This window comes from Limanda limanda, chromosome 1 (assembly GCF_963576545.1).
Source record: "Limanda limanda chromosome 1, fLimLim1.1, whole genome shotgun sequence".
In the NCBI taxonomy this organism is placed as follows: Eukaryota; Metazoa; Chordata; class Actinopteri; order Pleuronectiformes; family Pleuronectidae; genus Limanda; species Limanda limanda.
Window position 1 is genome coordinate 34,178,959 of NC_083636.1, and position 22,986 is coordinate 34,201,944.

Here is a 22,986-nt window from a genome sequence, read left to right on the forward strand (position 1 = left end):
CGGCCATCACCACGAATGGAGCGCACCCCAGCAAGTGTGTAACCATACAGCGGACTTTAGATGGACGTCTACAGGTACAGTAGCAGATACACAGCACCTTGTTGATTTATACTCCGGTAAAATTGTGAGAGATACCACAGAAGCACTTCCTATCTCATTACATGTCCATCTCTGTGCTCTAGGTTGCAGGACGTAAAGGTTTCCCCCATGTTGTCTATGCTCGACTGTGGCGGTGGCCTGATCTACACAAGAACGAACTGAAACATGTGAAATATTGCCAGTATGCCTTCGACCTGAAATGTGACAATGTTTGTGTCAACCCATACCACTACGAGAGGGTGGTCTCTCCAGGCATCGGTAAGTGGGAGTCACAGGTTTTTTGTGTTGTGACCACCAGATCACATTATTTTAGGTTATGGACCAATATAAGATGATATTACAGGTAGACTGAAGGATTTTGAAGCTTAATACAAGTTATTATTAGAAATACTCATGCACCCCTGCTACCGGATATTCTCATTGATAATTAAGTTATATGATGCAGTCATCTATTTCAAGTGCAGTTCCATGTTCTAATTGTTACTCTAATTCTTCCACAGATTTATCAGGACTGACGCTTACAAGCTCAGGTCAGGAGTCGCCTCAGTCGTCCTGTTTACGTCGCTTCTAATTTCTGTAAATGTCCCTCCGCCCTAATCCTGTATGTCATCCTCTGTTAGGTCCACTAATGGTAAAGGATGAATACGACTATGATAACCAGCAATCTCACTCCAGCTCTGAGAGCCACCTGCAGACGATCCAGCATCCGCCGTCCAGGCCCGGTCTTCAGGAGACCTTCAGCAGCCCTGCTCTGCTCCCCCCCGACGGCAGCGGCTCAGCCTCCACCTCTGCTTTCTCGACAATCAATGCTGGACCCTCAAGTAAGACACCTCACAGGGAATACACACATCAGCAAATATAAAGAATAATCATGTCGGAATTAAATAAATGAGATAAAGTTGACATAATTAAAAACATTACAATAATTCAATTAGATTTAGGTCTTTGTAAAACAATATTTTATTGTTTTAAGCTTTAAGAATAATTCTAAAACACAAACTAACTCTTTTGATTGTACGTTGACAGATTCGACCCCCAACTGGGGCAGGAGCAGCAGCTTCCCCCCCGTGGTCCCTCCGCACCAGAATGGTCATCTACAGCATCACCAGCCCATGCCTCACACAGGGCATTACTGTGAGTGGAAGGAGAACACGGACACATCATTTAAGACAACTGACAGTACATCTGTTAAGGTCACAGGCACACATGGTCTTTCTGTTACCTTATTCTGTTTATTAATTAAAATGGACATTATCTTGCAGGGCCTGTTACCAACGAAATAGCGTTCCAGCCCCCCATATCCAATCACCCCTGTGAGTATCAAGCTACAGATGGAAAACGATTCACATATTTAACCTTTACTCATCCTAAAACTGGAACTGTAAACAGTGTAAACCATTTTGTCTTTTTATTTTCTCCAAGCTCCAGAATACTGGTGCTCCATTGCTTACTTTGAGATGGATGTCCAGGTAGGGGAGACGTTTAAGGTGCCGTCCACTTGTCCAATAGTGACTGTGGACGGCTATGTGGATCCATCAGGAGGGGATCGCTTCTGCTTGGGCCAACTGAGCAATGTTCACAGGACAGAGAACATAGAAAAAGCCAGGTACGCTGCCTTATATATAGTATTTTTAATTCAACAGGGATTATCTGTCTCTAGGGTTAATAAATAAATGACAGTTCTGTGAAGTGTGTGTGTGTGTGATTTAGTGTCTCTGGCCTCTCTGACTTACTTCTCCTCCCCTCTTCTGACCTCAGGCTCCACATTGGTAAAGGCGTGCAGCTGGAGTGCAAAGGGGAAGGAGACGTGTGGGTGCGCTGTTTGAGTGATCACGCAGTGTTTGTGCAGAGCTACTACCTGGATCGAGAGGCGGGTCGTGCCCCTGGAGATGCAGTTCACAAGATCTACCCAAGTGCTTACATCAAGGTGAGATTGCAGTCTCTTGCTCATACAGTTAAGTAGTGTTATTAGAAAACACACTTGTAGTGTTCTTGGCAGCGGCTATTTTTGCATACACACCAGTAATTGAGCCACGGTGGAGTGAAGGCTCTAATGTGAGTATGATGGATTAACTGTTAATGCAGTTAAGCTTAAGGCTGTAGTGTCTGCAGTGAAATATGTGGAGCATCCTCTTTCCTGTTGTATTCTCGAGGGACAGTTTATCAAAGTGGGAATCCGGCCCGATCTGTTGACAGTCAAATGGTTGAGTGTTCATTTAATATCTTGGCTTGCTCTCAGTTGTGAACGTTTGTCTCGTCCCCCCCCACCAGGTGTTTGACTTGCGTCAGTGCCACAGGCAGATGCAGCAGCAGGCAGCGACAGCTCAAGCAGCAGCCTCAGCTCAGGCGGCGGCGGTGGCTGGAAACATTCCCGGACCCGGCTCAGTGGGAGGAATCGCTCCTGCCATCAGTGAGTGTTGTAACTGCTGCACTTTCCCCTCCAGCATGTGTATTACAATGATTTGCTTCTCAGCATCGTCCTGTTTTAGGTATTTAGCCTCCAGACTGTCATCAGCATTGCAGTGTGCTGTTAAAGTCTGTATTTTTTTAATGGATAAATTCTTTACTATTCTAAACCAACTTGATTCCTTTGTGTTCACCAAATGAGCAGCTGTATTATGCAGGATAATATAAATATTCATTATTGTACTAACTTATTAAGTCTGAAAGGACTAAGCAAAGTTACACTGCAAGATACGACTAAGGGGCTGAATATTATCCCCAACAGACGTAGATGTGTACAAATTGGCCATTACACTGCATTTCTCTCTGGTGTTATCGATTTTATTCCAGACATCTGTCAGATTTCATAATGAGTTGATGTTAAAATGTACATATTTACCCTTCAATGCCATGTTAGTGCAGATATACAGCTGCAGTGGGAGAATTGTGACAATACTATGCAGGTTTTTAGAATTTCTACTTAATCTTTTTATCCAGTAAAATCTGGTGGTCTGATCTGAGTGGGAGATGTGCTTATATAGCAGTAGTATGTTTTCTTTTTAACGTTGTGTCTGGTTTATGTTCCAACTTTTACTACAGCAGTAACTTCGCTGACATATCTCCGCTGTGTTTTGGCCTATAGTGCCACATTGATCTGAAAGCTGCTGCTTGTAACTCCCCTGCAGGTCTGTCTGCTGCTGCAGGCATCGGGGTTGACGACCTGCGCAGGCTGTGCATCCTGCGGATGAGCTTCGTGAAAGGCTGGGGGCCCGACTACCCACGGCAGAGCATTAAAGAGACACCCTGCTGGATTGAAATCCATTTGCACCGAGCGCTGCAGCTACTGGATGAAGTTCTGCACACCATGCCCATAGCTGACCCTCACCCTCTTGACTAAGTTGAAAAGACATTAATTGTACAAAAGCAACAAAAGAAAAAAATCAGACTGTACTTTTAACAGACCACTCCACCTATAGGCCCGGAGCAGCGAAGGAGGACCACAACCACAGGGACACTGAGCAGGTTGTAGAAGTAAAGAACAAGGGCGGCAGAATACTCATACTGATTTCTAATCCAGTGCTGCATGCAGTCGGTTTACTGAGTTCCACTCCAGGTCTGTAAGTTCAGAGACTTCCTGGAGGAGCATGTGAGTCACGTTGGGAGGAGTTGTAGCACAGTGGAAACGAAGAGGATGAGCATGTCAAAGGAAGCCAGTATTCTGCCACTGTTCAACAATTGTAACTGCACAACAATACGAAGTGAACCCGTTCCTCAAATCACAAGTTTGATCATGATCATGTCCACACTGAGATTAAAAGATCCGAAAAGCTCTTTGATTATTTAACAAACTGATAAAGACACTGTAAGAACCAGGGAACGATTCGTACTCTGTTCTTCAGTCTGGACATTTTCTGTATTTAAGTTTATTTTAGATGTTTGGAGCCCCCAAATTCCTTTTTAATCTATTTATTGAAAGCGCAAACTATTTAGCTCAATACCATTTGAGCTGAGCACAATGTGGAGCCTTGTATTGGATGCAAACCTGTCATATACCCTGTTTATGTAAATGTGATTTCAGCTGGTGGACCCTGCCGGTCCAGTCCTCCCTCACTGGTCCTCCGGTGCTGATGTGGCTTCATGTAAGTGGAGATTTCTTCTTCCCAGTCGCAGATCAGGACATTTATGTGAGATCATGTAATCCATTATTTCTTTTGAAATGTAATCTTGCATATTTTTCAAAGCTGAAAGCCCTTGTTAATGTCTTTTGATTCATACGCCCCCTTTTTTAATAGTTGTTTTTAATAAGGTTAAAGCCTTTTAAAAGGCCCATTTTAGTTGAGATCAGGTTCTCTATATGAAACTGTTCCATTATTCTAGCAGCAGTCGTGAGAAGTGATGGTTTTCTATTGAACTTTTGCAAACCACAACATTTTATTGAAACTATAAAAGAAAGGAAAGGTTATTATACATCTATCTGCTTAAAATTATTTGTAATTGTAATTTTTTTAAAACATTAGATACCCATATAGTGTCCATTAGCACTTTATTAATTTGCCTGCGTATGTTGCCTGCGTATGTTGTCGTATGTTTCTTTTGTCACCCATTTGGTTACTTGTCGCATCCATATAATATCTTAGCATAGTAAAAAATTAAATAATGTACACTGGGTTCCAAAAGTCTGAGACTGCTTTTGGACCCCACGATAGTTCAAAGTGCTGCCGGCTCAAAATCTATGTTTCAGTATCAAACACTCGCTCTTAGCTGGTTTGAAAGAAACAATGATTATTAAAACTTAGAGGCGTGGTTTACGAAACTGAGCACCACCTCTCAAACCTGCGGGCGGCGAATCGTTTGTACTAAAACCACATGTTTGGGTGGAGCATCTCTTTGTGTTAGCTCACCTCCACCTGTTTTCATTTGAGAAAAACACTTAACGTAGAAGACCGCTGAAAAAAGCAAGTGCGGACCGAACTGTGAGAGGAAGCGTAGCCATATTGATGCCAAAAATACCCCTCTGGAAAAATGGAAACGGTTTATCAGCCTGCCGTCATTTCAGTGTTAACGTCGCTTCTGAAAGCTTAGTTTTATTTTCAACACTAATTGGGTATTTGGAGCTCTGTTTACAGCTGTTGCAGTATTTTGTACTTTTTTGCTACCGTTACAGTGAGGAACCGCTCTGGCCATAATGGAAATGAAAAAAAAAGAATCTAAATAAAAGTAAAGGAATGCTGTACAATTTTCAGGAAATGCAAGTTTGTGCTCATCGTAAAACATTCTGAACTGAGTTTGAATGATATTGGTGTTTACATGTATGAATATGGTTGAATAAAATGTAATGGGCTTATAACACTACGATTTAGTCATTTGATTTCTGTGTGTGAGCCTAAAGTGAGAGAGAGAGAGAGAGGACGCTCAACTTTGAACAAGAGAACATTTATTACTGCAAAGACGTGTCACAAATTTTAAGAAAACAACACTAAGAAGCTAGCCTGAGCTGAGATCTGAAATATTCAGAAAACCAAACTACATGTGTCTTTAATAGTTTCTATATTCATCAATACGACACACTAAATGATAATATCTTTATAAATATAAAAGTTCCCCAATTGTCCTCGTTTTTTATGCAAAATACACGATACAAATCACCCTACACGCATTGGTTTTGCTCACCAAATTTGAGAAGATATGAAGAAAACTTAACAGCGCACGAAAAGAAAGTCACATGAAATTTGTGTGTATATATTATATCAGATACTATACATTATCCCAAAAAAAAGAGGGAAAAGAAATTATCACAAAAAAGCACTTTAGCCAACATATCCGATAAAATGTTCACCAAAAGAACAAATCAAATAATTAGGACACAAATAAATATACCTTTTCAGTTTTTGATATATACATATTTTTGTCTCGGGTGAATCGAAAATAAAAACCTTCCCCAAATGCCACTGCCAAATGCTTGTGCTTGCATTAGAGCGTGCTACAGATGGCCACGACTCACTGGACTGTCAAATGGCACTTGAAAACATCCAAATACAAATCTCAAACAGGTCACAGCATTCAGAAAAGATCATTTGACAAAAAGAAACCCCAACAGAAATCACGATCATGAGAAAAACAAGTCGTAAGAGGGAGCGTTTTTTAACTTTACAGCCGCTCTCCTTGTTCATTTACCAGTTCCTATACAATTTTAAAAAGCCGTTTGCAGGTCATCTACCACGTGTAAACCACTCGGTGCGCGTCACATCCAGTAAATAGACAGTCCCAAGTCTGAGGGCGGGTCTTTTTTTTTTCTTTCCGTCTTCCTCAGCTCTGGTGTCTTCTCGATGGCAGCACCTGTGCAAGGAAACGTCCGCTCTGATAAGCCTCTATCTGTAGCCCACCAGAGACCCAATAGTCACCCAGGCCATCTGCTCTGGCCGGGGCGAAAAGGAAAAGGCACTGGAGTCTGCTATGGGTCAGTGAAGCTGCCATGTTGTCCCGGTGAAGAGTCCGTTCTCAGCTAAAACTCCTATGACATAGCTTATGTTTTTCTTTTTACTTTTTCTTTTTCCTCTGGTTGAGAAACGGGCTCATTTGCACGCACACACTCACACACACACACAAAAATAACAATCCTACTTCTCAATTTCAAAGACACTGAGAAATTAAGAACAATTGTGTTGGCAGCATTATCATCAGTCCAGTGTTTTACCAGGCAGGCTTTGAGATGCAGAAAAAGCTAAAAAAAAATCACTGTGTGGCACATCAGTCCATGTGTGAAAAGAAAACAAGGGGAAAACATTGTGAACGAAACAAAACCGGTTTCTAGCAGCACATGGTAGCCGTGCAAGACCAGAAAGCACTTATGATCCTATAGCACACAATTCAAGATTCAAAGAAAGAAACATTTTTTTAAGCCATTTCCACTTCAGGCACAAAAAAAAATACATCTACAGTGTTGTAGTTAATTCACATGATAACGGAGGTGAGACTCGTATATATTAAAAAAACTAATCATTCAATAAGAGGCAAGATAATATATCCTGCAGAACCTCCATTCCTAACCAGTACACACTATCCAGGTTTACAGCATACTTCAAAAGATTTCAGTCACAGAACAGAGCGTCACTTTTTTTTTTTTTTTTTTCTTTTACAATCGCATTTTTCAAATAAATTCAGCGAGTCATGTGGGGTTAGTTTATTATGGGAGCACAGATTTATGGTGAGGCTCCGGAGAAAGAACAAGACGATCTGGGGGCTTTATGTCTACGTGTCTGTTCACCTTGTGTTCTCTCCCCGACTTAAATAGCAAGAGTCAGGGAGCCATCGCTCACACAAGGTCGCTGTGGCCGCAGTCGGATGTAAACAAAATACTCCGGGCCTCCAGCTCCCAGCAACCTCAAGGTTCAATGACCTTTTCTTGCAGACTTTTCAAAACTGTCCTTAAGGGATATGATGATAAAGCCTGTGCTCTCGGTTCCTAGATCTGGTGTGCCAGACATTTCAAGCCAATAGGATCAGTGTAAGGCTACAGTACGAGATGTGTGGGCTTAATAAATATGGAATGTGTCTTTGTGGTGGGGGACAAAAAACGTTGTCGAATTTTTTTTTTGACAAAACCTAGATAAGAGTGTGTACAACAAGAGTATTAGGGCCACGCTGAAGAAAGGTAATCTGAGATTTTGATAGTAAAGTTGTAACTTTACAAGAACAAAGCAGCAATTTAAGTGGATAAAGAAGATTTTTTTAAGAAATAAGCATCAAGGAGAACCTGTGCTGGATACAAAACCTCAAACGAATCTCATTGTTTCTTGAGAATCTGGGACACCTCTTTGAAAATCACATCACACGTATATCACATGAAAGATTTACAGTCGACCGCATTTCCATTAGCAGGCAACAGGCTGATCTTCTGATGTTTCTCCTAAATTCAGACTTGCTTCTGGTAAATTTATTACTTTACTCTCAAAATCTCAGGTTTTTTCCCTAACACTAAGTTGTACTTTACAGAGTAAGACCTAAACATTTGCACACCCCCGCCTTCCTTTACAGCTGAGCATGTTTTCTACACAGCAACACATCCTAGATTTAGACAAAAAGGGCAAAGATCCTGCTTAATGACAGTTTCTGAGGGAATTTTTGGACTAGAGATTCTAAAAGACTGATTACAACAAATAACAGTGCCAACCCTTCTTCATAATCCTTCATCAACCTACATACATGACTTACAAGGGGAAAATAAAACAAAACGACAACAAACAAACCTCCTGGTCCTTCTGTACAGTAGGTCTGCTCTTTGCAGTGGTATAAGTCCCCATCATAACATATGCATAATGAAACCAAAAACACAATAAATATCAATAAATAAAAAATGTCTTCCGCAGAGAAGCGGTGCAGGTCGTTTTCAACAGGCATGGCAAAAAAACAAACTAAAAATTAATTTAGTAGCAAAACAGTTCCTATTTAGAGGATTAATCTCAATAATCTCCACAACATAGAAGGCTGTAACAGTTCAAGTATAGATGTAGTCTAATGAAGAAAAAAGTTAGTACCCATGCCTTTCCCACTTGAGTCTATCAACTAATTACAGAGGAGCTACCGAAAGAAGCACAGTCACGTAGAAACAATCCGATCAATCACATAAAAAGCAAACACGTATCTGTAGTGTGTCGTCATTTTATATACTATACATATATATCTATATATCTCTTTGAATATCAGAAAATATCTACTTTTGGTCCACTGTACAAAGATGATCTTCAAACAGGGAACAAAGGATGACGCTTTTTTTTTTTTTTACGGGCTAAGAACTGAAATCACAATGTGTCAGAGGTGAGAGAAAAGCAATGCAGACTTTCTCTATCGCGTTGAGATTTGTGCAGTACAGAGGTGTGTGTGCAATAAGTGTTTGGTGACTGTTCTGCACGCGTCAAAAGGGCTGGCACCACTGGTTTGAGGTAGGGTGACTGATGGATGTGTTCCAACACACACACACACAAGCACGCAGACATAGGCATATCTATATACATATACAAACACAGTGCAGACCTACGCATCCATGTATATACACACTCACACGCACTTCACCCAGTAACGAAGGCTAATGCAAGAATAGGCCTCAAGAGGGCAGAGTTAGGGCAGGAGCAAGGCTAAAGACCGTGATTCAGATACGTAACGAAGCTTAGTAGAGCTGATCCAGAGAAAACAACAGATGTGTCCGGGCCTGGGGTTCCTTGGTCTCAACACTGATGACCCGGCCCAAATCCAGCCACAAGTCACCGGAAAGCCAAAAGGTGTGGCTGGGACAATGCAGAGGGGCCGCGGGCTCTCGACACCGCACAGTCAGGACAACAAGGACAGCTGCATTTAAAGATAAGGCACTATGATAAAGCCGAGGTACATTTAATCCCTGACATTCCTTCTGCTCTGCAACATGGCACTGTGGGGGGGACAGGAGACGGCTCTCGGGTGGCCCCTGAGGCCTCACTCCCAGCTTCCTCTTGTTGGTTTGGTTTTTGGTCCTCTATGAACTTAAAAGATTTCTTCAAGACACAAACTGAAAAAGAGAAAGAAACCGGGGAACGTGTCTAGTAAGGTGTTTTCAAGATTACAGCTTGTCACATCGACGGAACTACAGAGCATCTCAAATGAACAAAGGCAAGCGATATGCACGAGTGCATAGGAAAGCTAGCATTGAGGAAACGGTTTTTGTACAGCCGTTCTCAATCTCTACACACGAGTAGCAGCACAGATATTTCTTCAGGGGGGTTTCTTTCTCTGTGGCTAAAAGCTGTAAGTGGTTATCGGTGGGTGGCTACCAAATTAAAAAGACAAAATTGCCCATTGATCCTTTTTTTTTTTTTAAATGTCATACACACATAGAAAGTCATCCCTTTGTTTTGAGCTACAAACAACACTCACACATATTTTGTTCAGCCAAAAGTTAGTCAGCAGTTGGAATGTAAATCATACTAAAATTAGGAGGGATAACGGGAAGTTAAAGCAAAACACAGCGATAGCACCATGAGGTTTGGGTAATACCAATTCAAAGTACAGCAGATCTATGTACAGTAGATGAAGGTCTTGAGTCAATCGATGACTTTGCTCCTCTGGGACTGGTGACGTGGATTTGAGCTCTGAGACATCAGCAGTATGAAGGAGTGTGATTTTCCTTCGAGCTTATGCTCGTCTGTACACACACAGACGGGTTTGTTGTTAAGTCACGAATAACCAGGAAATGTTTTAACGGGTCAAATTGGTCCTTTTCCTCCGGGTCCCTTCCACCAGCTGCCGCACTACGGTAGAGCAAAGACTTATGGGATGACAGAACATCCACAATCTAAGCAGTCAGACTTTCAGCACAACTTGGCCAGAGTGTCGGCCATCGACACTGCTCCACTGACCAGGCTGGAGAGGAGAGCAAGTCCGTTCAGGTACAGACGGAGACAATGCATGAAAGAGACGGGAACATCAAGACTGACAGAGAGAAAGATATGTGGAGAGAGTGAGACAGCGTAAAGAGGCCGGACCCGGTTGGCCGTGCCCTCTGACCCTCAAACAGAGGCGTAGGTGTTGCCTGTGGTGCTGCAGTGGCGGATGTTAGGAGTACCGGCTGAGGGGGTGAGGATGTGCTCCGTGTGATCCTGCGGGGGCTGGGGCAGCGAGTGGAGGACACCCGGCTGGACGACGCCCACCACAGGGTGGGACCCGTCCTCTAGCGCCCCCACCTGGATCACCTGGATCACGTCGTGCTCCGACTTCTCCCGCTTGGCGAGAGGTTCCCCGGACTCCTCCAGGTCGTCGTCCAGGTCACTGTCCATCCCACTAGTTTCATCTGGACAAGAAAGAGCAACACGTATATAAAACAATTGTCCTCAAGTTTGTTTATCAATGGATCATCACAACAATCAAAGTGTTACCGTCATCATAAATTATAAATTTGTTTTGAAATAATGTCTCTATGATCTTGGACTTTCTTCACAAGACGATTAGTTGATTCACCTTCTGGTGTTTCATCAAAAACATTTCTCCAGTAATTTCATTTTGCTGCACTGTTGTTGCTGGTTTAAGAGATAGATATTGTCTCCACGATTCAGGCGTTCAGATGTTTAACGTACAGATAACATTAAGTTTAGCTCATTAACCACATTTTGCAATGCTTGCCAATCACTGACCTGGATGACCTCTGAATTACACTGATTGTACAAACACAAAGTCATTTGAGTATAAAACAATAATGATATTTCTCAGTAGTCCCACTGCAGTTGGCAACAATAAAATCTCTCTTAGCATAAATATTGCACCACATACCTTTATCCATGTTACTGAGGGAGAAGGTGTTGAGGCTGTCGAACTGAAAACAGACAAAAATCATAATTAGAGGATCCATTTGAAATTGCATTGTTTTCATGTATCTAAATGAGGTACTAGTTTGTGAATGTGTGCTCTGAGGTATATTTTTAAACAGGAATGCAGCATATCTGTCATATTGTAGTGTGTCACAATGGCACTATAAATACTATGAAACTTAAAATTAAAACGAGTGGTGGCAAAGTTGTACCTCCCCCATGACACCGATGGGCGTCTCTCCGGTAGCTTGGGCCACGCGATGCTCCACTAAGTAAAACATGTACTCGTCGTAGAGCAGGCGAATCAGGTGGAAGGAACCGAAGCTGGCAGCACTGCGCAGGGTCAGGTCCCTGATCACCATTGAACTGCACAGACATTAAAGAAAACATTGTGTTCACTGTTCAGTCGCACACACACACACACGTCATGTCTCAGTGTGGCTGTTTTTTTTCATGCCGACCTGTAGAAGGACCATTTGAGCAGGAACTGTCGAGCCGCCCTGGGAAAAGTAGGCCGGTGCTCGTAGGGCTTGAGCACCTGAGTGACCACGTTCTCCAGCCAGGCCGCCCATTGCTCCAGAGAGCTTTGCTGCTGTAGTGTGGCCTTGAAGTCCTGCTCCAAGTGCTGAACCACTCCCTCCTCACACTGGCACACCCACGATGCCTGCTCCTACTCAGCAACAGAGGCAGAACGGGAGGTTCACACGTGTCCAGTGAAAGGAAAAGTAAGACATATGTATGTGTAATCTTTTGACATACTGATAAGAGAGCAGTGATATTACTGTTGACATTACGAAAGCACCGCCGCTGCGTATTCAAACACAAAGAACTGTTCTGACCTGGACGTTGGCAAAGTCAACACGGTTGAGATCACTCAGCATCTGGTTGATCTGTGACGTGTTCTGCAGCACAGCACGTGCCGCCTGAGCCAGGTGGTTCAGAGATGTGTATCTGCGCAGTGTTTGCGCAAAGGCACTAACAGCGGCAATCTGCGAAAACAAGGATAACAAAAGGCCCAGGTGTCACCGACAGCCAGTAAAGCGTTCATACCTTTCAAAACTAAATTACTCCTGTATTAGTTGTATATTTAGAACAGGAGAGTTTTTAAAAAAATGTCTTATGAATGCTGCAATAGTGCACCTTGGTCTGGATCATTCTCTGTGGACTGGCGCTCATGGCATTATTGAGCCAACCTTCCAGGCTTTTGGCAAAGTTGCGAATGGCTTGAGTCAAGGCACCTGCGAAAACAAACAACAGGTCAACAACAGCTTGTTCATTACAACAAGACAAGTAGCACAGCACACAGGGGAACACGAGAGGTGTCTGGGACTGGGACTCACTGGGAATGGGTCTCAGGACATCAGGGATGAGGATCTCCACAAGGGCCTGGTACATTAGGTGGTCACAGGTGCTCATCCACTTGAGTACAGCTTCGTTTCTGCACAGCGCCAGTAGTTGTGATTGGGGGAGCCGCGCTTCGATCTCGCTAATGCTGCTGCAGAACGACCACATCAAAACTTTAAAAGATGCCTTTGAAAACCGTTCATTCCTAAAATAATAATTTGCATTCAAATTGATATTTTTTGAAAATGTCAAATCAACATTGTAATTCTTCATCACCTGTTTTCTGTTTCAGTGGCACCCTCTACCGAGTCGGGGGGAGAGTAACGCCAGAATGTCTGCCACAGCTTCTCAATTAGACTGAACTGGAGGTTGACAACCACGTCCAAGATAGCCTGCAACAGAAAAGAAGATTACAAAAAAGGAGTTAATAGGTTTCCCTTGAATTACTTTCTAAGAGGAGAAGAAATAGTGCCTGTTGATAGCAAGGTTTTCGCTTTATCCAGAAGAACCAGGACATTGTCAAGATTAAGTATTTTGTCAGCGCTCTCAAGGGCACAGATACAATTCTATTTAGCTGCATCGTACTGATGTGGCTGGAATCTCACATGAACATCTCAAAAAAGCTCTCGATGTGCATGAGGAATGTGTGAATGATTTTTCTTCCATTGGTCGTTGTTTTCCAGACATTAGAAGAGCTGTGATTGAAAACCTCAATAGATGAAAAGGAAACTCAGTTCCTAAATGCCAGCGGATGGCATTTTATGAATCTCCGTAACTGTAAACACACATGACCTTTCCCAAAGTTTCCACCCTCTGAATCCTGCCAAAGTTTACATGTAATACTAGAAGATTAAACCACGAAATGTCTGTGATGATAGCAATGAGGGAAAACGTGGACGGTTTCCTCGGAGAGAGTGAGACTTTGAATAGAAAATAACTGAAAAAGATTTATGTGTTGCTACTCCAGGCAGATCAATAGGGACATGAACTGTCAGAATGCCTGCATAGTGAGACAGGACGGTATCAATGAATGCTGCGATATTGAATGGAGTTATGTGTGCTGCGGTGACTTTGTGGTGGAAATGAAAAGCCCGCCCTTTATCTAACCTCACAGTGCTCTCTGTAAAGGGACTGGAGAGCTTTCACATCCTCCGGACTGATGTTCTCTGTATTGCTCTGTCCCAGGTCCAGCTCGACAAAGTCAGGGAGTGCCCGCGATGCATCTGTTGGGATAATGAGATATTAAATTCACCACTGTGGAAGAATCTGGTAAACATAAAGCAGAAATCAATGCATTTATGCTGCTAACCTAGGAACTGCTGGTGGTGCTGGCTCTGCGCGATGACTGTCTGCTCCTCTGCACCAGGTGTGTTTTGGCCTCCGGCTGAGTAATTCTCCCCAGCGCCGCTGTCAAACTTCTGCACCGGCTTGAACCTGAAACCAGAGGGCCCACCTCAGCACTGATATAAGGTGAGATAAGTATCGCATGTCTGGCTGCCTGTCTGGCTGTCTGTTTACCTCTGTTTCTGCTGAACAGGCTGCTGTCTGAGAGCCATATACTGCATGTCCTCTTGGAGTCTATTGAGTGGGGAGTCTGGTTTTACACGTATACCATAGTAGTGATATTTGGAGTTGCCTCTGCAAAACAAAAACCATAAGTGAGCGCATATCGACAGAGTCATAAGGAGAGGTGAAAAGTTCACATGAATGAAAAACTGTTTTGAGGAGAGAAGAGAAGTGAGAAAAAGCAAACCTTGTCCCAAGGCGCCTTGTACGGAGTCCCATGAAGATGGAGCGGATGAGTTTGCCAAACGAAGCTGCATTCACAGGGTCCAGTTTCTGCTCCTGGCAGTGCCGTAGGTAGTGATTGTAGAGAGTGGATCGTGGTAGACTTACGCCCTCTGCTGTCTCATAATTGTCCAACAGCCACTGGAGCTACAAGGGGAACACAGGCTGCTTTACTCAAGAGATTCACACTGGTCCACGCAGACTGTCTGGAAAGGCCTCGGGCCGACAGTCAGTAGACTGCAACGCTGCAGCTCTGCAAACAGCATCTCTAATGCAGCCAGTGAATTAAAATGAATCATAACAAGTAAAAGAAGCAACAGCAAGCACCACACCAAACTCATATGTACAGAGGGGTTGAGAGAGGCAGAACGGCAAGAGGGTTGAGTTTAGCAGAAGTCAAGGTAAAACAAGGGCAAGCATTTATAAAAACAACTTACATGGCTGTTGAGCAGCGAGCTTCTCTGACTGGATAAACCCTCAGATTTTTGGAGCGTCTCAATCGCCATTTCAATCTGATAAACCACGAAGCACAGGAAAACAAAATGTAAGAGGAGGGAAATGAACAAAAAATAAACAAATATACAAAAGCAAGAAAAATCATAAGTTGATGTAGACACATTAGTGGCTACTAGCAAAATAAATATATTTAGGAAAGATTCCAAAGCAAGCACCACTAAACCCAAGCGGAGCAGGACTACCTTTGCCTGTTCCATGTAACAGGAACACACACTTTACAGGATGAGTATATCAGTTTGGAGTAAGTATTAAAAAGATGCTCAAGTCACTCGTATTAAAGGATTGTTAATTAAGCATGATGTGTTTCCTGTTGGCGGCATGGTGTCTGAATGTTTAGCTCATTTTCTATAGAAAGGATGATTGGTTTCAGTCAAGTCTTCTCCTTGGTATTTAATTGTATTGAACAAAGAAAATCATATTGCTGGACCAATTCATCTAGTCAAGTAGCACATCACTTAGAAGCATTCTTCCGAAGCCTGCAAACATTTCTTAGACATAAAATAACTATTTAACGTTGCCACTCATTATCAGGGGTTTTAAACTCTCCCACGACTGACATCCACATCATATTCATCCACACGTCATGTCAGTTAACACATCATTACCACGTTCCTGCCAGAAGGCACCATTAGAGTGGACTACACGAAAATTCTCAATGGGGCGTTCAGATTGTAGCTACAGAGCAACTCCTTTGTACGACACACAACTCGTGTGAGGAGTGGGAGCATCTGTGGACCTGTGCTTCTCCTCCCTCGCTCAATACACCTGTCTCTCAGGTTTGAGCCCCTCCTTCCTTCCTCTCCACCAAAGAGTGCTAATAAACCAGCAGATGAAATGAGGGATGGAAACTGGCAGTAGTTGTATCACTACAGAGACTCGGGGGCAGCCTACGCAGTTCATCGCATGCATCAGCAAGGATCATCGCCAGAGATATACACAATCATGGAGGAGGTGAACACAAAAGTTCTCTCTCTATAATGTAACATAATGCGTGTACACTGAAAGTTTAGAAACACAAATACTTAGGAGAGTTGACATCCCACGTTTTGAATCAAATCAGTGCGTGGATTACTGCAGAGCCAGAGCATCTACTCCAACTGGAAGAGTGTAAGCAAACTAAAAAGCTTTGTGGATGGAAACAGGGACGATTTGGACGTGACTATACACGAGTCAGATGTTCGATCGACAAAAAAACACACAACAGCGGTCAGGCGAAGGCGGGCGAGGAACCCAGTTCGTGGGCGCTATGCACTTACAGTCGCCGGGGAAGCTCGTGCGGTCTGGGTGGCCGGGTGCGGTCCGGTGTTGTCCATGAGGTACGCCCCCGAACTGCTGCTGATTACCTGCCCCCCCGCCAGACCCATGTTCATTCCTCCGCTGCCCCCTCCTCCGTTGTTGGTCATGCCATGAGATGTCACCACAGTGGACACTTGCGATGAGCTGCCCTGCGTGTCAAAGTAGCTCCCTCCGCTGTTCTGGCTGTACAGCTGCGGCTCCGAGTACGAGTAGGTTCTTCTGTACAGAGGAGAGGTTAGCAGTCACTCAATGAGACAGTGGGACGGGAAATCAAACTGAGAGATAATGATTGAATTACCTTTAATGCAGATATCTTATTTGTTGGGTTAATTAGCATTTTTTTGTTCAAATATGGTTTCTTAATTATGTGAGTGTTAAAGGTAGACGGTAAAAATGTCTTTATTGTTTATGCACTAGACTATTAAAGCCTGTCAAAAGTAATTATCATAAAAAGTGTTTTATGGCTTTATGTTTCACATGTGATTTGGAAATGTCTTTAAATATAACTTTCACAATATGTTTTTACAAGCCTGATACTCGGACCACACGTCTAGTTGTTTGGTGCATGATTAAATATTTCTAAGTAGTCGCTAGTATTTCCACCAGTAGCTGAGGTCAGACAGCTACAGTGTGTTTGTTTCCGTACATACACGTGTGTGTGTGTGTGTGTGTGTGTGTGTGTGTGTGTGTGTGTGTGTGTGTGTGTGTGTGTGTGTGTGTGTGTGTGTGTGTGTGTGTGTGTGTGTGTGTGTGTGTGTGTGTGTGTGTGTGTGTGTGTGTGTGTGTGTGTGTGTGTGTGTGTGTGTGTGTGTACGCGTGAATCACAGTAGAACAAACACAGCTTGGGCTTGTTAGTGGAGTGTGTATGTAACCCCCGCTCCCCAGACCCAGGGGACCCTCACGTAGCGTCAGCACTTAGAGGACAGGCCTACTTCTCGTCATGTTCAGGTGACTGAGCACAATCAAACGCACGACTGCAGACCCCTCCGAAAAGAAAACAAACGCAAAGAGACCCAACGCTCTCCCACCGACATCATGTGCTTGTGACATGAATGATGGCGTGAAGAGACTTAAGAGGAGAAAGAACAGGCTGCGGAGACGTAGCGCTAATATTTGTTGAGTGGTGTAAGAGCAGAGCTGAGTAGCAGAGTGACTCACATGTTGCCGTTGGTGTAGACGCCACTGTTTTCCTCCACATACTGCACCTGTGCTGGGTAAACATGCTGAACCTGTTGAACAGTCTGGGCCTGGCAACACAAATTTCAAAAGTTGCAAATGAATGGTTTAGTTTAGACTCAAAATCACTTGTTAGCAGGGAGATAGCATGCAGACATGCATGGTGCAGGTATGTACAGTTGTGCAGCAAAGTTCAGACATAAATACACAACACACACAGACAGACAGGCTGGATGTACCTGTTGCTGGACAGGCACCTGCTGGGTGGAGCCGGTAGGCTGGACAGGCACGGTGGTCTGAAGAGGGACAGTGGAGGTGGAGTCAGCGCCTGCTTCAGGGGTCTGCATGGCGCCTAAAGAAGACAGAGAATACTCACTCTTACTGAAGATAAATATGAGTCACAATAAGTGAAAGAAAAGAGCACCCAGTCCGAACCTACCGGTCTAACTGGTACGGCAACTTTACCACTCAATAACAACAACATTATCATCTTAATGCAACCTTGAGCCAACGCCCGTGTGGCGTAGGAGATTAATAATTAAGATAAACAAAGAGACAATTTGCTAATAGCTCTACTAAATACTTGTATATTGTTTTTAAGTTGAGTTAATAATAGAAAAAGAACAACAGATAGATTACTTTTTAATTCTATCTTCAAATCAGCGCCAGGAACCTCAGCTAACGTATTCCAAAACAAATCTTATCCTTAACATGTATCCAAAACATAGCATGAAATACCAAACAGACACATCCATCAAAAAAAACCTATAGATAATAGAGGAAAATACATCCAATACTTATCCTCCTGATTCAGTTATACCAGGGCATAAAATATGCTTTATTGAGATACTAATGAAGGCATAACAGTGAACACGAGGTTTCGTCACAGATCGAATCAATGCTTCTAAATCTGCTCTCGAGCAATTCTACCCAAGCACCTGTTTCTGCCTTGTGGTACTCAATGTACTAAAAGCCTCATGCATCAGTGACACATGGACGTGTCTCCATGTTCACAGCCATAAAACAAGTTAATATTTAACAAACTCCTAATAGATGCTGCTTTTTGTTTGTCAGTCCTGCACTTTTACAGGTCTTATTTTACTGGAGATTAAAAGGTACAGAGAAGAAAAAGAAGCTGGTTTTGTGTGACTTGAGCAGAATGAATCCTTATTACTAATTTAGAAAAAAGCTGCAGTGTGCATGAGAGACCTTGTCTATACACTACTCGCTAACTAAAGGGAAAGTGATCTATTTTCAAGATAAGGAGAAAGGGAGAGGAGAGACAGTCGGTGAACCTGTGTTTGTGAGTTAATAATAGTACGGCTAACATCGCTCATTCCTTCCAGGGGAAGGCCACCTCCTCCCCATCACAGTTTCCATGAACAAGCCTCTCTTGGTTAATTAAGCTGGGTCTCCAAACAGCTTCGACTCTCTCCAGGGACAAACCTTCCCTTTCTCTTCAGTATCATACTGGCCCCTTTTTTCCTGTGATTATCACTTTATTTGTGTTGGGGTGACGAGCGTCAAAGTTGAGATTGGAAAGCTGAGTCAGTTTTACCTGCTGCGCTGAGATTGTGAGAAAAAGTGAAGCGGCAGAAAAAAAAAATCTGTTATTTCTTTAAAAGATCCAGGCGAACTGAGATTCATTAACGCGAAGCCATCTGTTTTCAGGATGACTATTTTGAACACCGGGGAAGGGGGATGTAAGCATATACTGTCACTGTCAGACACGTAAGCAGACTGTTGATAGACGGGCTGGGGTCTGGCTGATGGAAGAAGGAACGACCATCAAGAGAGGCATATGTTTATATTCTGTGATTTTATAAAGATCCTGGCAAATAGGACAATTCACGAAAAAATCACAGCATGGCGAGCAGCTCCTTTATCTTGAGGTGTGATAGCCATTGGTTGGCGACTACACAAGTGATGAAGATGTCATTCTGCACGGTCAAACTTCAGCCTTCAGCTTACTACTTGCTTAAAAAAAAAAAAGGACTTGAGGAGAGCGGGGAATGTAGACTCATGTTCCACATTGCAGTTTGAAAGCCAAAGTACATGTGCCCAACTGAGCCCACCTAATCGAGGAAAAGTGCCCCTGCATCACAACACACTCTTGTTGCCTCACCCCAACCCCCTCCACAAATACACACACACACACACCTCCTGCCTCACAATTCAGGCACTCCCTTGTGGCCCACTTAAATGCTTTGCTCCACCGAGCAAGTGCAAGCCCTACAAAGACACAGAGGAACAAAAGCCACAGAGGAGGGCAACATTTTGCCCTACGTTTTTCAACCCCCCCCCGCCAGTTCCTCATGCTTACCTTACAAGTAACAAATAGCAAAGACTGCTATATTCACAGTCACAGCTCCTGGAAAAACAACACAGAACCAGCGTTCTCTAATGATCATGTACGATAACGCTGGAGTCTGATGCACCGAGTAAAGAAATACGAGCTGGTGAACAAGTCTGAAAAGTACACCATACACAATATCATCCCCTTTTCACACACACATTCAAAACCCAGACAGGAGCACGACTAGGCGCGAGTGCAGCAGGCGAACAGGGGAAGGGACATGTAAGTGGGAGCTGAAGAGGGGGGGGGGGGGGCAATGCACTATTTGTTTAGGAGTTGGGTTTTAAATTAGAAACTAAACAGAGAGAGAGACTTGCGTGTTTTTTGCACTAATAAACTGGATATTGTTATTATTTCCAGTTAGAATCAAAGCAACAAAGCATCAGACATTTGACCTGATTTGATGTCAGGCAGGATCATGAGAAACGAGAGAAGAAAAAAACGCATCGTGACACTGGTTAAGAAAACGTGTAAATCTACACTGATGAGCCGAGTTGCCTCATTTGGGTTTTTGGAAGTAGAAAAACAAGGGCCTTTACACCCCCCACCCCCCTTTCATCAGCATCATACATTATCTCTGGCCGGCCGTGGCTAATAACAAACCAAACATGCCCTATCCTGCTAATCCATGAAAATGGATGGCTGAATAATTGAATTAATCAGGCCCTCTTTAAGTGATTGGAAATGCAACAGGATCCCGGCGGCAGGTGGCATGGTACTATTTCTGCCCTACTGGACTACAGGTAAGTGGTAACATGATCTGATAACTAGCAGTTTCCAACATCCTGTTTGTGTGTGTGTCTGTGTGTGTGTGTGTGTGTGTGTGTGTGTGTGTGTGTGTGTGTGTGTGTGTGTGTGTGTGTGCTGGGAGGGGTGTCTGTGCATGACCCATATTGTGTGGTATATGCCAATTCATCAATAAATGTATATTATTTTGATCTTTTCCTTTAGTATTTGAAAATGTGGTTTCCTTAGTGTTCGACCAATTTAGTTGGAACTGATTTGAGGCAGTCAACGCCACGTTTGCTTATCAATACCAGGTCTTTCTCATTCAAGGGCCTTCTACATCAGTAGTTACACACACACACACACAGATGAGGAATTACATACAATTACACAAAATAATTTTGAAGGATGGTGATGGACAACTAAAGTATACCTTGTCCGTGATGGACACATACACACATAGGCCTCGATGGTCAGGAGTCCCATCACCCGCTGAAGGTGCACCTGTCCTCACGTACACACACACACACACACACACACACACACACACACACACACACACACACACACACACACACACACACACACACACACACACACACACACACACACACACACACACCTGCTATCTCCAACAGGAATGGAGGGTGGGGGGTCGCAGATGTGCAGGAGACCCAGTGGACCCAAGAATAATTGTGATGCAACATTAAGAAACCAAGTGTATACCTATACGACCCTAAATCAGCAAGTTTACTATATATATACATTTGACTGAAATAGATTAGATCACTTTCACCAAATCAGAGTGAGCATAAATCAGTTCTTACACAATAACAAGCTGTTAACTCAGGACTACACATCTCCCCCCCCCCCCTTTACAGTGTGATTCTACACTGAATTAAGTCTTTCCTCTTCTATGATCTGTGCTCCCTGAAACCAAGGCACACATAGAGTGCATATCTTTATATCCCAAAAATATAAAAATAGATAATTTTAGGAGGTTTTTGAATACAGATCTATATTCTGCAGTGGGCGGACGAACCCTGACGTTCACCAGCCCGGATCCACAGACACACAGTGCAAGGGCAGGATAAAGCCATGATTCGGGATTAAAATGGGCTCCAACATTAAAGGTGTTTTGATGATAATGATACATATTCCATCAATATCTCAAGGCTGCAGCCCTTCGCCTTGTGTCAGGTGTTAGCTCACCGTCAGAAGCCACAAAGAGGGCTAGCGAAAGGCTATCCGGCTTCCCCCTAAGACAAAAGGGAAAGTAATGGCTTAGCTATTGTGAAAAGCACTTGCTGTGTGTGTGTGTGTGTGTGTGTGGAGAAGCTAGCTCAGTGCTGGTCGACGCTGCTGGTTGTGTATCCCCCGACACGGTTTCACCAAAACTTGCCATATCCCTGCCACATTAGCTTAAAATACACGGAAGGGGGGGGGGGGGGGCATTGTGAGAAGGCAACGCTGGCGTTAGCAACCTAGCAACAACAGACACCTGCTCCAGCTGACCCAGCTAGCATCCGCGGCTAGCCCCAGACCGATGCTAACCCTAACCCAGCGTGGTAACTTTAAACAACCAGTTACACCACAATAACCATTACACACCAGGTGGACTACGTGTTAGGTGAAGGTGTAGCCACACAATGAACCCGGTGTGTGGTGTGTGGGGGGGGGGACGTTCCGTGCATATGCTAGCGAGCCGGACCCCTCACATCTGTGGGTATCTCCCCCGGGCACAGCGCTAGCCGAGCATGCTAGCACGTTACAAAGAAACACCCTCGCTAGCAAAGTACCCCGAGCTACCCACCCGGAGGAAAGCGTTCATTCATCGGTGGATCTCTCCCACTCCCCCGGCGAGCAGCGACGCCTCGGAAGGTGAATTCGCGGAGGTTGAAGGGTTAGTAAAAAGGATTGGTTCCAAACCTGAGCCGTGGACTGGTGGATGAGGATGAGGATGGTGGAGGAGGAGGTGGTAATGATGGAGCGAGAGGTTGTTGTTGGTGGGTTACAGTCGCCAGGACTACGGTGACTATGGCGCTGCTTCACCGGGCAACAGTTGCTATAAAACTCTCCCCGGGAGCGCGCATCCTTATCGGGCAGGTGGGAGGAGATTAAAGCGCAGTAAATACAAGAAGAGAAATAATAAAAAAAAACACATCACACCCATCAGATCGATTTATGTGGAGACTTTTTTATGGAACATGTGAAGGACGTTGAACCGAAGTGCTGCGTCCTGAAGGTGCAAAGATAACACCCAGGTTGTTGCATCAGGGTGAAGGTCCCAGTTGCTGCAGGGTTTTCCCCATTTACTCAAAGTTTTATCAGAATCAGAATCAGAATCAGAAGTATTTTATTGCCAAGTACGTTCACACATACAAGGAATTTGCTCTGGGTATTGGTGCAAAC

The 22,986-nt window shown here is 43.8% G+C and overlaps 2 protein-coding genes across 3 annotated transcripts in view; one reads left to right on the top strand and one right to left on the bottom strand.

Moving 5' to 3' along the window:
- The window catches only part of smad4a (SMAD family member 4a), a 6,575-nt gene extending 1,181 nt beyond the window's left edge, over window positions 1-5,394 (top strand). For both annotated transcript variants that reach the window (XM_061073917.1, XM_061073918.1), the window contains exons 2-11: window positions 1-74; window positions 183-357; window positions 600-629; window positions 720-920; window positions 1,126-1,233; window positions 1,362-1,412; window positions 1,522-1,705; window positions 1,858-2,026; window positions 2,371-2,509; window positions 3,228-5,394. The exon at window positions 1-74 is cut by the window's left edge and continues 277 nt beyond it. In XM_061073917.1, coding sequence (XP_060929900.1) covers window positions 1-74; window positions 183-357; window positions 600-629; window positions 720-920; window positions 1,126-1,233; window positions 1,362-1,412; window positions 1,522-1,705; window positions 1,858-2,026; window positions 2,371-2,509; window positions 3,228-3,439 — 1,343 coding nt within the window. In that variant the 3' untranslated portion in view covers window positions 3,440-5,394. The remainder of the gene's footprint in view (window positions 75-182; window positions 358-599; window positions 630-719; window positions 921-1,125; window positions 1,234-1,361; window positions 1,413-1,521; window positions 1,706-1,857; window positions 2,027-2,370; window positions 2,510-3,227) is intronic.
- A 60-nt stretch (window positions 5,395-5,454) lies between these two features.
- On the bottom strand, window positions 5,455-22,589 carry rfx3 (regulatory factor X, 3 (influences HLA class II expression)). Its single transcript, XM_061080094.1, has 17 exons — window positions 22,504-22,589; window positions 17,732-17,844; window positions 17,475-17,563; window positions 16,277-16,535; window positions 14,942-15,016; window positions 14,470-14,651; window positions 14,235-14,354; window positions 14,026-14,150; window positions 13,824-13,939; window positions 12,993-13,108; window positions 12,713-12,867; window positions 12,513-12,610; window positions 12,212-12,361; window positions 11,834-12,042; window positions 11,585-11,738; window positions 11,335-11,377; window positions 5,455-10,858 (listed from the first exon to the last, which is right to left on the bottom strand). Exons 2-17 carry the CDS (start codon window positions 17,837-17,839, stop codon window positions 10,578-10,580), a joined length of 2,280 nt encoding a protein of 759 aa, XP_060936077.1. The 5' UTR covers window positions 17,840-17,844; window positions 22,504-22,589; the 3' UTR covers window positions 5,455-10,577.
- Between the last annotated feature and the right edge of the window lie 397 nt (window positions 22,590-22,986).

Coding starts and splice junctions, on each gene's coding strand:
- rfx3 (XM_061080094.1), bottom strand. CDS start 17,839: ATGCAGACCCCTGAAGCAGGCGCTGACTCCACCTCCACTGTCCCTCTT. Junction 15,017..16,276: donor CACGAGCTTCCCCGGCGACT/GTAAGTGCATAG, acceptor GTGGTTTATCAG/ATTGAAATGGCGATTGAGAC. Junction 13,940..14,025: donor GCACCACCAGCAGTTCCTAG/GTTAGCAGCATA, acceptor TTATCCCAACAG/ATGCATCGCGGGCACTCCCT.